A 16,383-nucleotide genomic window follows, 5' to 3' on the forward strand; every position below is an offset into this window, starting at 1 on the left:
ACAGTTACTATGAGGACAACTCTCCCAATATTATTCATAAGTATCACTTTTGTTTTGGTGTTACAGTAAGAATCTGGACTTGGGGGAATTGGACTGTCTGTACTCAGTGCATCAACAGAGATAATTAATGTTGAAGACATGTATCATATCCAAATTTTAGATGTGTGGTTGGCTACATTACAAAAAGGAACATAAGAAAGGATGAGTCAAACCTCATCCAAATCACAAATTTGCAGGGATATAGTCAGTTTACTCCATTTTAAGTGAGCAGTTTCCTATTGAAAGTTTCATTAGCAAAGATTACAGGCTCTCAGCCTTTCCACTTTTTAACAGCCCCCAGAGCCTAAGTTTATTGTTAGAGCTGCATTTACTACTGTGTCATCTTCAAAAGGGGTACTCTAAACAAACAAACAAACAAACAAACAAACAAGCAGCTCAACTTGTCTCTTATTTTTTACATACAAATTAGAAAGAAAAACTTTTAAAAGGTTTAAATTCATAACTTAGGAAAACACAAACTGCTTGAGAAGTCATTATCAGCACAAGCCATGGCATACTAGGGGTCATAGCTGTTTGTAAAACACACACACACACACACACACACACACAGAGAGAGAGAGAGAAGAGAGAGAGAGAGAGAGAGAGAGAGAGAGAGAGAGAGAGAGGAGACAGAGACAGAGAGACATTGTCTAGATATGTATTAAAAGATAACGGCACACCTTCTGCTCCATTAACAGAGTTCTAGTTTGTGCCAAGAGGGTCACAGTCTGCCCAGATGCAGTTATACAGAAAAGGGTATTAAAAGAGATATTTGTGTCAGGTATACTAACACACAACTGTAGTCCTGGGTACTCTAAAGGCTGAGGTGGTAGAAGGATCACTTGAATCCAGTATTTTAAGAGCAGCCTGGACAACATACTTGTTGTCTGCACTGTGGGGCATGGGATCGTATCTTGCATCTGCGGGTCTGTGAATCCTCTATTTTTGCTCACCCTCTTGTAAAAAGTAGCCTTTGGATTTGTTTTGCCATCAAGATTATAGCAGAGCTGATGGACATTCTTTGTTCCATGAAGATGTTGCATTGAAGGAAGGACTTGTCTCAAGAAAGAATAAAAAAGAGATTTCTGTTAGAAGGAAGGTATTCGTATTTCTGTAAAATTAACAGGTTCCAGGCAAGTTTCACAGGCATCTGGCTGAAAGACAAGTTCCTTCCAACTGTCCAAACTGCTTCTTCCTGAGCATGAACATCTGGATACATGGAACCTTACAGATAAAAATGTCTAGAAGATGTTTAATTTCTGCCTTTTAGAATCACTTAGAGACTCGTACAAAGGAAACCACTGACGTTCAACTTGAATGCTCTGATGGAACACTGCTCACACTTCGACACCAGCGTCACTGGGTAACAGGAGCCTTATGACCTCTCACCTTAACCTTATCCCCAGTCATAGAAACAGCCTCTAATTATGCTTTCTGACCATCATTGAAAGAAGTGGCAACACTGAATTCCAAAGAAATGTATGTAGAAGTCCTCAACAAACACATCTTCATGGAACAAAAAGTGTCCATCAGCTCTGCTATAATCTTGATGGCAAAACAAATTCAAAGGCTACTTTTTACAAGAGGGTGAACAAAAATAGAGGATTCACAGACCCGCAGATGCAAGATACTATCCCATGCCCCACAGTGCAGAGACCTCAAAGATGTGGCGCTTTCTGAATTTGTCATCTTGGCTGAAATTCATTCTCTACCTCCTTCTATACTGAAGAGAAATTACATTTCTTATAGAAAAAAGTCTATGTTTTTGTAGTTTAAGATGAATACTTGAAAATTTAAACTCAATTAAATGTTATTTTTCAAGCCAAGAGTCCATGAGAAGTCATCGTCAGGGTATGCCTAAGCTGTGTGATTTTTTTTTTCATTAACAAAACCCCTAGTTTTGTATTTAACTTCTGAGGTTAAAAACAAGGATTTTTCAACAACAACATCAACAATAAAGATATAAGCACAATTGCATTGAACAATATTTCTTTAATATTTTTACCAGTTTCTTAGCTGAAATTTATTTAAGGATTCTTTGATGCTCTCAGTATTTCTTGAGTCTTGAAGAAATGATCTTTACTGGTTGGATAATCTCTGGTGTTAGCTACAAGGATCTGGGTAAGACTAGTCTGAAGGAAAAATGGTAGAGTCAGAATCTCAGGGTTGGGGTGGAGAAGGAGAGAACTGGGAAGGGTGGTAGAGCGCGCCTCTAGCCTGATAAGAGCACCAAAAGTATACTTGATTTCTTAATGAATGCATAACCAACATAAATATTACCGTCAAGCACAGTGGACACCCAAATCTAGCTGGCTGGCTGATCACACTCTTATTTTTCTCGTTTTCTAACAATTTCCTTCTCAAAGCGATTGGTTACCAACACTGATGCTCCAAAGCTATGTGGACATGCTGCCTGAATTCTTAATGAAGTAAACAACAGACAAAATGGCTCATCTCTGTACCCCCAGCTAGCACCCAAAACTGGATGTAATTAAAGGTGTGAACAAGCAAACAAGGAAGTAATAAACCTTCAAAGTCAAGGTAATGAGAAATTATGGGGCATCCTGCACTGCATCAGTTCAAATTATCTTCTGTACCAGAAACGTGTAGATCCACATGTTGATGTCTGTGTGTTGTGGTTCCATGTTATCAACCACCCCACCTCCATGCCCTGCCTCATTCTTGTCCTTTAGTCCTTTTCCTTTTTATTGCTAGAGAGCTAATATAAGACAATCACTGTATATGAAACCTCCAGGTACCCACTTGTTCTCAGGCCATTCCCCCATTTTAACCCTTGGAAGGCAATGATCTACAAAAGTTCTCCAGCCTTAAAATATATTGAGGCTTTAAAACCCAAGGACGACCCTACAACACTATACATTCAGAACTTGACAAAACAAAGCATAGGATGCCAACATGACCATTTACCTCCTCCTCATTATTATTTCCAGCGGTAATATTACATTGTCCCCAAAGAACAAAGGACCCCCGTTTAAATTCAAATTCTATCCCTTTGTACCTGATTGAGAGGGAACTTTTTGGCTTGCAAACATAGTTCAGGATTTGCACATTTACAGCTCCTCAAGTGGTTGGTAAAGAAAGTGTCTGGCTTCTAGACAGAAGTCTGCAGAACCTCAACATCTTTTTTGATAAATATTTGTAAATTTGTATTTTTTTCTATTAAGAGAACTCTTGGAATTAATAAAAAAATGAAATACTTAAGACACGTAGCCTACTTAAGTTTCTTTTCCATTTAGAGATGCACATACACTTACAGGTATATGTTTACATACATTTGGTTAACACCAAATAAGGAAAAGCCAAGACAGATGTAAGAATTCACAAAAACACAGATACCACCCTCCTCATATCCATCGAATGCACGAAGGAATTGGTAGTCAGTAATGAAACACTGACTTCACTTCCTTCCAAAGGAGAATTGACCAATTCTGCATACGGCCCATCAATGGAAAGATAGTAATATAGCTGCTTGAGACTGTTCATGTCCCTTCGTACCCCTCCAAACTCCTAATGACATTGGGAAAAATACTGCATTGCAGCATTTGCCAGCACGTACTTGTATGACTAGCATTTGCTGGCTATATCACTGAAAAAAAAAAAGTGCATATTAAATGTCCGGGTACATAAACTAAGTGTTTGGTAGCCACAGGTCACTGGAACTGAGGAAGAAATCTGTCTAAGCTAAAGTATTTCTGTCCATATATAATGACCTCTATCAAGACAGCCCTCCATTCCTTACTTGTGGTACATGCAAATAATGTTTCTTCTTTTTCTGTTTTTGTTTTTAATTAAAATAAGGTATTGAAGTACTAAGGGATAAATGAAGCAGAATGCTTCTTTACAGATGGGATAGTGTTTTGTCCAGGAAGAGAATTCAACCACAAAAAGGAGATAAGTGCAGAGAGAAGAGACCAAAGCACAGCAAAGGATTTGCCCTCAGGAAACCCTTTCATTGTTCATAGTAACTCTAACTTGAGAAAAAGACTCAGTTCATCCACAAATCCTTTTAGAGACAATGAATACACACACACACACACACACACACACACACACACACACACACACACACAGAGAGAGAGAGAGAGAGAGAGAGAGAGAGAGAGAGAGAGAGAGAGAGAACACCATTCATGCAATGACTCTTAGATTTGAAATTTCAAGCCCATTATTCCTAATAGACACTTCAAATTTAAAAAATCTGGTCTATCGTCTCAAAAACTCTTAGTGAGACAATTTGGAACTAAAATACACACACACTATCATTTCATTTCTCTTTCTTTAAAATAACTCTGCTAGTACTACCTCAAAACAACCTGGTCTTGCTTTCATAACAAAATCCTCATATTAAAAGAAAGGTCTTTAGGAGCAAAAAAAAAGTTTTAAGGCTGTGTGCAAATCATCAAACATAAGCAAGCCCATCTTAATCTTTGCAAGAAGACGTCTTGAAAAAAATGATGGTTAGCAATGAATGGGACTAAAACCCAAATAAACACTTAAGTTTTTAAAATGAGATATAAAAAAAATCAGAGTATCAATGATTCTCCAAGTAAATTTTTGCTAACTTCCTCAGCTCATCTGACTCCTCCAAAAACATTAAATATCAACTGATTTAATAAGTACATTCCTACAACATGCGGAGACAATCTGATCAGGAAAACTGTGATGTAGTTAATGTTTTTTTGCAGCAATATTTATATCCATATTTTCACTTCTTAATAAATGCACACCCAGCTTTGTGCTTCTATCAAGGCACACATGTAGGTAGTAGGTATTAATATTTTTAAGACAAAGAAGCAAGAAAGGTCAGCAGCAGAGCTAGAGCTATGTGTCTTTTTTTTTTCATAACCCAAGCCAAGGTGACAGTTTTTATAGAAACAATTTTTCCTAACTAACATCTGCCAGAAAAATTTTCAGAAAACAAAAATAAAACTTTATTAGTGATAATAAAAACTATTCTGTTTTTATAGATGATATATGTTTATGCACTCCAGCTAGGAAAGCAAGGTCCTAGCGTGGGACAAAAATATGTTTATTTTTTACTTTAAAAGTAAAAACAAAATAATACCTCCCCCAATCAGAAAACAAAACAAAAAGGAACATTCTCACAGAAAAACAAAAAAATGGTGGGGACTGGTGGTGGAGATTTGCAAAAGAGAGAAAATAAATTAAGAGGATTTTCAATAAAGGCAATTGTACTTTCTACCCTTGCAATACCTTGCATTTTTTAAATCTTTCATTTTGGGGCTTCAAATTAGCTACTGGATTATGTGGATTATGTGCTTCTATTGTCACAAGGAAGGAACCACAACTGATGGCTACTCCTATTCACTCAAGTACTATCTCTGTTAGTCCTTTTTGGTACCCACCACACTGGGAAAAAGACACTACTTAGAAAAGCACTCAGAGAGAGACAAGTGAGATACCTGTCATGCATGGGTCCCACCAGACTCAGAGACACTTAAAAAAGATCACCTTTTTTTTTTTTTTCCCCACTCAGTTTATGCCAAGATCAGACCTAACACCAAATGCATTTGCAAGTGAAAAGCATGGGTAGATTCTGTAGCTGGAGGAATGGGCAGCGGGCTCTTCAGTGACTGTGTTCTAAAGACATTTCTACAATGAACTCCTTGAAACTACAGTATCAGCATCTAATGTAGTAAAAATACCAGTACCACCTAACACAAAAGTCATTGCTTAGCATAAACCTAATCTACTTATATTTTTTCTATGAATATTTACTGGAAATTTCAGAGAAATCATTTGCAGAACCTATCAGCTGTGGGAATTCACTATTATGCTTCCGTCAACTTCATTCAATATAATTTACATTTTTTTCAAATGGTCTCACAAGATTCCTTGCAATTTTTACCACGTACAATTTCACAGCAGGGAAAGGGGGAAGGAGAGAGAGAGAGAGAGAGAGAGAGAGAGAGAGAGAGAGAGAGAGAGAGAGAGAGAGAGAGAGACCCTATTCTCCCTTCCCCCTCCTCTCTTTTTTAAACAAATAAACAAAAAGAAAAAGGAGAGAGGGAACAGATGTTTAAAAATAGATTTCGAAAAATCACTGTAAACCAGAGTTAGAAATGTAATTAACACCTATTTATGAAGAATAATTAAAGTTGTGCTGGTCACAAAGAACAGCAAAGATAATCAAGGTCCTGTCCCCCTCCTCCCTTTTTACACTGTTTGCAGTGTGTTCTTGTGATAGCCACCTGCTCCCTGCTCGGCTTCTCCTCTGTTCGTTTCCCCGGCAACCTTTCATTGGGTTTTCCTCCCAGCTATCGCTTTCAGTTGGGCTGCTCGGTCTAATCTTATTTGTTTTACACCCATCAAAACAAGCAGCCAGACAAAGGCAATCCTCTAAGAATGGGAAAAAGACCACAGCTTTGTTATAACATCTATACGGAGTGAAAAGTCCTCCTCAGGCTTTTCTAAAAATAAAAAAAAAAAAATGAATTTATAGCTTTCCCCACTACCCAGCCCCAAATCCCCTGAAAGCTATTGCTGGTGAAAATTCAAAGTCAAAGTGGGCACTCATGGTATCTATTTGTGCCATTTTGTGCCATATCTTTAGGGTCAACACCAGGAGACAGGAGCAGCACTCAAGGAGTTTCCCTGTTTCTTTTTCCAGAAAAAGATGATGCTAAAAATAGATTTACTACTTCGGCAGAAAGGTTTTCCACTTCCCCATCCACATCTCAAAGTCCTGTTTCACAATTGCATCTGCTGGTACTGAATCTCACCTCCTCCACCCCTCACTCCCAGTCTTCCCCATCACTCCTAGCACGAGACTGAAAAAGAAATGTGCCTTTAACTTTAACGGTCGTGTAATTCGGCGGAAGGCTCACAGAGGCAGTGGACACGCCAGCCAACAGTGACGGTGACATTGTGATTGTCAAAAAAAGACACCAACCTTGCTTGCCTAAAATGTGTTTGATGGAAGAGGCAGTATGTGCCTTGTGTGCATGCAATGCTATTATACTTGGAGGCAGATTGTGGATTTCAGAAAAAGAAATACTAATACACACACACACACACACACACACACACACACACACACACACGAGGATCAGCACAGTGATTTACGATGCAGTCCACCATCCTTATACACCACACACACACACACACACACACACACACAAACACACACACACACACACACACACACGGCTGGAACCTCCAAGCTGCCTTCCTCTTTTCACTTACCATCTTCAAGCCATTCCACTCCATCTGTGATCAGAAGAAGATGGACCCTCACACAGTGTGTCAAAAGCGGAAAGGAGCGTTATGTAAAAGCTGACATTCCCTTCTTACAGAGCTGCTGCCCAGAGAAGGAAGCAACAACTCAACACGCCAGGCACCGCTACACATACAAGCCGCCTCCTCTTTTTATGAGGTCATGACAGGAAACTCTTTGAAATACAAGATGCAGCGTTTACTGAAGCCCAAATAAATCACTCTCTTTGCCGTTTTGACTGCGCAGTCCCCTGAAACACAACTGCCCATCTCAACATTCAGCATCCAGGAGCTGCCTCTCGAGGTTTACATTTCCAGCACAGAAATGGAGAGATTCCTAACCCTGCTGCATACACCCTAAGCCCCACAAAACCCAGGCATGTAGACAAACCTCTTCTCTCTTACAAAAAGAAACCCCCTTCCACCCCCTCATGATGGTCTCAAGTAATAGAATCTCTTTCAACAAACCAGCAATTATTTCAGCCCGTCCCCACCCTCTGCGTTTATGTGGAAGGGAAAACTGACAACGACCTGTTAAAAATGACAATCTCTCTCCCACTGCTTTTCAATAAAAGGACCTACCCGCACGCTACACAAAAGATATAGTAAATGTAGGAACCAGACAGCAGCAGAGAACTAAACTCTCGTGCAGGCATAAGACTGGCCAAGGTGTAGACGCTTGTCTTCCCTCCAGCAACACGAACAACAGATTATACATCTAGTCATACCTACCATAACCATTCTTATTGGCAAATATTGGGTCTTGCAGGGCTTCGACTCTTCTCTTAAAATTTGCAAAGGTTTCAGAATATATTTAAAAATGACTACTGTTGTTATATATATATATATTAAAGGTCCACAAAACACAGTGTGGATGATTGTAAAGTAAATCAATTATTGGGAGGGGGTGGGGTGGGAAAGAAAGGAAAAAAAAAAAGAAGAAAAGGCGCAGTGAGCTGAAACCCCTGATTCTAGGATGTAGATAAGAACAACTGAACAGAGCCTTGCTGAAATTGGCTCGAAGCTTCCCCTTTTTACATCCATTTATGGGACCATCTGTCAGCTGAAGCCAGAATCTGATTGGCTGGGGAAACGAAGGGAGGCGTTGCAACATCAGGTGCTATTTAAATTAGCTACTGCCAGATTGACGATGTTAATGATTTGGTGACCTCTACAACAACAGAGACCGGATTTCTGAACTGCTTCTTGTGTCTGGTAATTAAAGCCCGGCTGAAGCAACAACAGCCATACTTGTATTTTGTACCTTTTACCTCCTTCTAGCTCAAAAAGTACTGTCACAACTGCAGGTCATTGGAGGACTGCAAACCTTCACAGTGGGAGTGTCCTTCCTTTCTGGGTCCTGGCGGGGAATACAGGAGCCCACCCCTCTGACAGAGGGCTTTTTCAGTGGAGAATATTTTCAACCACCTTATCTTTCTTGACAGTTGCTTTCTAGCGAAATGCATATTTAATGATCTGCCTCTAGGCTTAAAGATACAACAAAAGCACTTTAATGTGCTAATACTTCTACATTTTAACTTTATTATTTCCCAGTATTGCTGGCTTTCTGTAAGTAGTGCTTCCTTTTGCAGCTAACATGACCAACATTTCAAAAGCATGCAAGTTTAGGATTAAGCTTGTGCTCAGTGAATTAGGTTCACATAAGTTAGCCTCAGAAAACTATTTCATGATGATGATGATAATGATGATGATGATGATGATGATAATAATAATAATAATAATAAGCTGGAGGGAGGAGGCAGCTGCCAGGCTCTACCTTTCTGCCTTCTGTCTTGAGCTTTCCAAAACAGAGAATGATGAATGATTTATTTAAATGAATTTATCTTTCAACTTGGATAGAGGCATGCTCTGAATTTTTAAAAATCGACTAAAACATACTCTCTTTTGCCTTCCCTACTGCAATGAGGGCAAAACATGGTTCTGAAATAAATGGCCGCGTTTTATGACCTGTGTGGACCACTCATCTTGCTCAACTAAACAGAAGACTTTGTCTCTCTCCTTGTTTCTTCCCCCCACCCCCGGCCTTTTAAAAGATGTACAAAGATACATTTAGCTAGTGTGTGGTGATGTATATAGCCTGCCTGCTTCTGTGACACATTTCATAGACTCCGTATCACCACGCTTGCAGGAATACATGAACGTTTTGTTTGGGGCCTGGGTTTTTAAGTGGCTTACCTGAGACCTCTATGCCTCACATCTATGAAGAAGGGTAACACCCCTATATATTTAAATCACAGTTTAATCAACTTGTTTATCAATAAATGTACAGAGGGAACAAGTATTAAACACAGGTTTTTATCTTTGTCTGAAGTTGACAGTGAGCTGGACTAGGGATAGTGGAACTATGGGTCAAAATATGGTATATTTCTGGGCTTCAGAGTTCAAGAGTAAATGAGTTTGTGAAAAATTACTAGAAAAGAAAAAACAACCCAACATTTTTAAAGGTCAAAACAATTCTCTTCAAAACATTGCTTCATAAACACATGCAACAAACATACATATACACACTCTATGAAAATACAGATACATCACCAAACAAAGTACTGGATGCATTATATAAATCCTTTTGCTTAAATATAAATAAATCCAGCTATTAGAAATGAAGGTACATGATGAAGGGAAGTAGAAATGTGAAGCTCTGCTGGACCCTTCAGGTAGAACAAGAGCAAATGAAGTAAACTTTAAAATGTTTTCCTTAGCACTTGCATGTGCTGTGAGTCACACTGGAGCCCGAGTACTTGCTGCCCTGTACTCTAACGATGAATTCCCGGGTTCAATGCTCCAAACAGCTTGACGTACATATATAGGATAGGTCTACGTGTCCTAAATCGGCAGCCAAAAAACTCTTGAGTGTGATCTCACCAATATCAAAATATTGGGAAGAGTATATTGACATAATGCTACAACCACACAAATCAAAAACAGATCTCTTGGAACAAAACATTTACTTGATATTTCTACGAAAGTTATAAAAGGTGAAATTTTTAGCACCTCTTTTTTCTCATCCATACTAACCTCAGTACACTCACTGAGGCATAAATTAACATTAGGTATCTCCGAAAACATTCCAGCTATCTTTCCAAAACAGTAACTGTACATTATACCATAAACAATTACCTGGTCTTGCTGGGCTAAAAAAAAATAATAATAAAAAAATCCATGCGCTTTGTATATTGATCACTTCTGCAAAAATCTCCACTCTAAAGTCTTTCAAAGGAATCCTCAAACAAATGCACAAATGTCCTCAGAGGCCTTTTCTCTAAAGACAAAGGCAGAATCCTATTGTTGGGAAAAGTCAACCTTATTATCGCATTTCCAATAGTACCATTCATCTTTCAGCGTGAGGGGCTGACCGCTACATCAGTGGTGTGGCATTTGTAAAGCAACAGATTTTCAATATATTATCTTAAGAATCAGGCAGGCGAGTCTCCCAGTCATGCATGATTTTTTTTTCTTTTTCTGTTACAATCCACCACCACAGAAAGAAACTTGTCTCACTCAAGCAGCTAAGGCAACCTAAAACGGTATCCCATGGCTGTGGGGCTGGCTGCGCCGTTGCGTCCCTCTTACCACAAATGAGCAGTTTCTTGACTCATTAATAACAATTTCCCTTAAAAGAAGTAATCTCATATCAGTCAGCCCCTCGCCACCATGCACACATCCCAAAGGCTGCAGATATCTCAGCATCAGTCGCCGGCAGCCAGCTTTCCCACACAGAGTCCAGATGGACTGTACCAGAAGCCAATTCAGCGTTAATAACTACCTACTCCGCGCAGTGGAGAAGCCTTACGTGGCACAATGGGCTAGGAAACAGAAAAAACAACAAAAAAGGATAGACAACCAAATTCTCTGAAAGCACGGGAAGCAAGGAACAGAAAAAGAAGCATGAATTATATTTCCTAGACTTCTACGAAAGGGGGCGGGGGAGAAAAAAAAGAAAGGAAAAAGAAGAAAAAAGAACCCTTCATAAACATAGGGAAAAAAATGAAGGGGGGGGGGAGATAAAAACAGATGCTGCCCAGAAAAAAGTGACAAAATATTACCTCATTATTTAACAAAGCAGCATTAAGCGTCCTGCTGATTTCAAACATCTTGCCACAGATTTTGTTTTAAGAGAAACAGATAGAATCCTTTGCAAAGCACTCCGTCTGCAAAGGGTTCTTCAATTTTCTTGCGCACCACGGAACAGTCAATATATTATTTCCCCAGAGTTCGCACATTAAAACCTCTAGTCACTGAGCTGAATTTTCCCCTTATCTCTCACACTGTAGCTTCCTGTTATATGTACTGCTCTCTTTGCAAGAGCAGCCTGCCCCAAACATGGCTGGTGTTTAAACTACTCTTTAAAGTAACAGTTCACTATATAACCACCAGGTGGGTAGAGTGCACAGATTGAAATAAAGCATCTTAAAAGATGTGGTGTGTGTGTGTGTGTGTGTGTGTGTGTGTGTGTGTTTGTGTGTTGTGCTTTCTCCTTGGAACTGCTTTTAGGTATAGGATGTGACATGATACAGTCTCTACTGTATTATGTCTAAGTAAATAAAAATTTTCCTCTTTACTTAAAGCAAGGGGACAAATCAGAACAGAACAAAATACTACCAAACAATTCGAATAAAAACTGTGAAGAATGAAACACAAACAAGACTCATTTAATTCTGCAAATGACAAAGGAGGAAAATACAATTAACCACAAGAAATGAGAACTTCAAAAACTCCATGAAAGTATTTTCTTTTTACAATGAGAGAAATATTCATGCAGGATGAACACTGGACTTAGATGCATGTATGCTATGTAGAAAAAACACACAAGTTATATGCAAGAGCTAAAGATGTAACTTTCCTTCTGAGTTTATTTGGCATAATCTCTACTGATATAAATGACCAAAATCTTAAAAGTAAAGACACTGAAAACACAAAAGGCTGAACTAAAACTTAAGCATGTCTTTTAAAAAAATGCCATCATATGACCAGTTATAAACAACTACAGGCTCAAACCAGACACATGTCTCTACCCAGAGCTGTTCTTTCCTCTTAAGATTTGCCTTAAAGAGAAACATTTTTACTGGACATTATTTTGGAGGTGTACCTAACCTGGCATCTCCTTTGTACCACTCTATTCCAATTAATCTGATCTTCAGCCAAGAATAAAGAGAATGCCCCAAGTTGAAATCTCCAAGTGTAGCATAGGGAGATAGAGCTGCATCATTACATGACCACATCTTAAGAAGAATTTTACTAGTAACAAAGCACACACACACACACACACACACACACACACACACACACACACACACACACGCCACTTTACTCTCCCATATATCTAACACAAAAACCAACCAACACACACACACACACACACACACACACACACACATACCTGGCATTTTTGTTTTTCTTGGCTGGATGATATTAAAGCTCTGAACTTCCACATCTCTGGAGACACAGATGCCAATTCTAGCATTTTCCCAGTCCGTCCAGCCAGCATTTAACTGCACAAGATAGTGACTGTCTCCTTTATCTTTAAGTCAAGTCTGCATCATTTAATAGCATTTAACCTCCTTGCATATATTAAGTTTCAAGTGACAATTTTTAACTGGGGAGTGAGAAGGAGGAGTTGCTCTCATCAAATTCTGGTTGTATGAAATAAGCTAATTTGTACACTCACCATATGTCTTAAACACTAATTAAAAAATGTCACTTTCTTCAAACATTAAAATGTAATCAGCCTAGTAAATAAAATATTCTCGAGTTTTCTTGCCTTGGTGATAATTTAAAGAGTGTTTATCTCAAGGTAACCTTTCTAACTTGATTACTAAGGAAGACTTTAGATTTGAAAAAGGAAAAAAGGAATGCTAGGGGTCAGGGCTTTGGGGCATGGAAAAGAGAAAACCACTACTGTACGTAGCTGCACAAAGGAAAATAAGATGAAGCGGGGTTTTTAAGGACTCATAGTCTTGTTACCCTAAGGCAAATCCAGCCAATCAATACCACCCATTGACGGTCTACCATCTGCCATGCTACCGAGAGATGTGGCTAAACAGACCTGTTCCATATGACTGTGGCTGGCTCATTTTCAGTCGATTAGGGCAGTCCAGAGCATTCACGTGCAACACACAAAACTCCAAGTCAGTCTGCGCCTGTCTCCACACCAGCCCCCCCGAGCACAGCTGTGGACCTTTTCCTCCTGTTCTGGCTGTCCGGATTACCTCTTCTTGCTCCTAAATTGAATTAGCAAAATGGAAAGGGAATGTAGACTGCACACACACACACACACACACACACACACACACACACACACACACACACACAGAGATAATTGCTGGTTCTTCTTCACTGTCATGCAGAAATCCGGGATTCCATGTGCTGTGCCCTAATATGATTATGGCACACCATTTAAATAGCATCATCAGTGACTGTGACCTGACGTTTTCCCGTGGTTCAGTTTCTTTTCATCCTTTTCCACTTTTAAAAAAATTATCTAAACTGTTGATTTTTTTTCTTTAAAGACAACATAATCAGTCTGCCCAGACAATGGAATACTATGTTTAAAAGCTTTGATAAGATCTAAAGCTTAATTTGCCTTTGTTGAATCATGATGTTGGTTTTTGTCTTTTTTTTTCCTGTAGAAACATTAAATCAGTTTTATTGGAAAGTGGACACATATTGCCGAGGCAAGAAAGATGCACCAGGCTGACACAGAGTCTGCAAGAGGATTAGAAATTCACTGTGGAATGTTTTCTTAGAGATATATGACCTGACTGTTTGATGCCTTCGTCCTTCCTAAGGAGCACAGCTACTGTATCTGTGTGCGAGTGCTACTGTGTGGAGAGATATGAAAAGCAGACGTCTGGTCTAATTGCATTGCTGAGAGTTCACCTGTGCAGGTAAACTGACCAGAGCAGATTCATACACCATCTCCCACTTGCCTAAGTTCGTGCTTGAGTGGCTTTTGAATGCAGGCTTCTTTCCAGAGTCCATGTACATTTGCCTGTTCAAATTTGCCTTGGACTACCCTCTTCAAGAAATAGGCTTTCTGGAAAGGAAATGTAATGGGTAAGAAAATTGCTATATTTAGAAAGTTTTCTAAGAAGGAATAACTTAGGTGTAGTAGCAACAGTGTGGACCTTTCTCTGATATATTCTTCCTCACAGCACATGGCAACTCTGCAGGGCCAGTGTGAAAACACACGGGGATTCTGGAAGATCCCTGCATTAAGGGATTTGAGACCTTTTTATATTAGTTCAAAAGAGCTCCACTAAAAAAATAAATAAAAACAAAGTAACAAAACCCTCGTCTAAATTAAAGTTAAAAAATTATGTACACTGAGCGATGAAATCTGGGGTAGCTATTAAACTCTTGAAGGATATAATGTTTAATTCACTTAATTCAGTTCTGAAAAAGAATTCAATATGCTATAAAATTTCTAGGCTCATTTATAATTCTGTAATTTCCAATAATGGAATAGATGTATTATAAAAGGCAAGGAGGTTTCCAATATAGAAAAAAGAGAAGAATGAGGAAGGGGATGAAAGGAGAGATAGGAAAGGGAAAACAGATAACAGGGTTCATAAAATGAGAATGAAATATTCAATCTTGTACTAGAAGTTTACCATACATGAAACAATGTACTAGGCACCTGACATGCATATCACAGAATCATAGCACACAAAAATGTTTCTTCTGTATTTAAAAGTAAGATCTTTCCTTCAGTACATCACAGAACTATATGTTTAGTAAAAAAATGTTGAATGAATGAGAAAGATGGGCACAGCAAGAAAAGAAAGAAAGGGAAGATGGAAGGCATGCCTAATTTTTCTCAACTGAAAAGACCAACAGATTTGTTTGCAATGTGGTTTTAGCTAGGTATGGCCTCCAGATGTCTCATTTTACTATCATTTTACTCTATCTTGATTAGGACTGTAAATTGAGAATGGGGAGATATAAATGATTAAAGCCGGAAGGCAAAGATTCCTAAAGGGCAAAGGGCTGAGTTCCTAAGCCCATTTCTTTTTCTTCTTATATGTCTAGAAGAGCTCAATGATCATTGGTTGAATTAACTTATACGTTCTTATTTGTGAAGAGCACACATATAAAGAGAATGAGTGAAGATCAATAGTCATATAATTACTATCCTCAAACCTATTTCTTTCAATCCAAGTAAGGCTCTCTGAACAGATCCTTGCGGGGGTGGGGGTGGGTGGTAAAAAGATACTCTAAGCTTATTAAGTCTTATCTTTTTCATTTGTAAAATGGGCACAATACTTAAAGTTTGTTGCCAGGCATAGGCTTGGTGGAGACAGTATCCTACATGACAGTCTTTTATTACTAATAGAAAGAATGAATAAATTAGTAATAGCTTTAAGAGAAGTTAATCTTGTTGAAGACTAGATGATAAAAAGATTTTCCAACAATTGGAGAACAGTAACATAATAATCACTAACAAAGGTTTGAATGGCCTCTCTCAGTTCTAATGAAAAGTGCTTACGGTAGATAAACATTTACTTAGCCCCATGGGTAAAGTTTAGTACTAAATTCTTAATGTGAGATCTAAAAATAATTACAAATTTCAGTACCACCTTAAGGAACTTGCATTCTAGCTGGTGAAGAACTATCACTTGCATGTGTGAATCCTTTCAATATAAGGGAGAATGTGAAATGATAGTATACACTGGGAAGCTACATTTTGGGACAAGTTTTTTTTTTTTTTTTTTTTTAAGAATGATAGACATTGGCCAGTAAAGCTAGAATATTTTGTTTCAGAACAAAAGTAGTGGAAGAGAGTTGGAAAATTATATTAACAGCCAGATCATCCCTACCTATATCCCTTTCAAGGAATTCTGGATCCATTCTAACATCTCCTATTTCTAAGTTATAAATAGAGGAATATTATGTGATAATGAATGTGAGGACCTTTATTTAGTAAGCACTGTTGTAAAGGGAACAATAATTAAAAATCATGGAGTGTTTACAATGTGTCAAACATTGCATAAAGTGCTTTGCCTATAAATGTCAATCTCACAACTCTGAGATTTCAAATGAAGAAAAAATGATCAATGATTCAGACATTTA

General features: G+C 38.5%; 1 protein-coding gene across 12 annotated transcripts in view; it reads right to left on the reverse strand.

Moving 5' to 3' along the window:
• The window catches only part of Elavl4 (ELAV like RNA binding protein 4), a 137,764-nt gene that overhangs the window by 75,124 nt on the left and 46,257 nt on the right, over positions 1 to 16,383 (reverse strand). For 3 of the 12 annotated variants that reach the window (XM_028889077.2, XM_028889042.2, XM_028889012.2), the window contains exon 1: positions 11,358 to 11,630. The exons of 2 other annotated variants lie outside the window; for them this stretch is intronic. In XM_028889077.2, coding sequence (XP_028744910.1) covers positions 11,358 to 11,405 — 48 coding nt within the window. In that variant the 5' untranslated portion in view covers positions 11,406 to 11,630. Of the gene's footprint in view, positions 1 to 7,263; positions 7,829 to 7,875; positions 7,992 to 8,025; positions 8,328 to 10,884; positions 11,069 to 11,357; positions 11,631 to 16,383 lie in introns of those variants that run through there. 7 more of the 12 variants (XM_028889068.2, XM_028889035.2, XM_028889100.2 and 4 more) reach the window with 6 other exon arrangements.

Source organism: Peromyscus leucopus, chromosome 2 (genome assembly GCF_004664715.2).
Source record: "Peromyscus leucopus breed LL Stock chromosome 2, UCI_PerLeu_2.1, whole genome shotgun sequence".
Taxonomy (NCBI): domain Eukaryota; kingdom Metazoa; phylum Chordata; class Mammalia; order Rodentia; family Cricetidae; genus Peromyscus; species Peromyscus leucopus.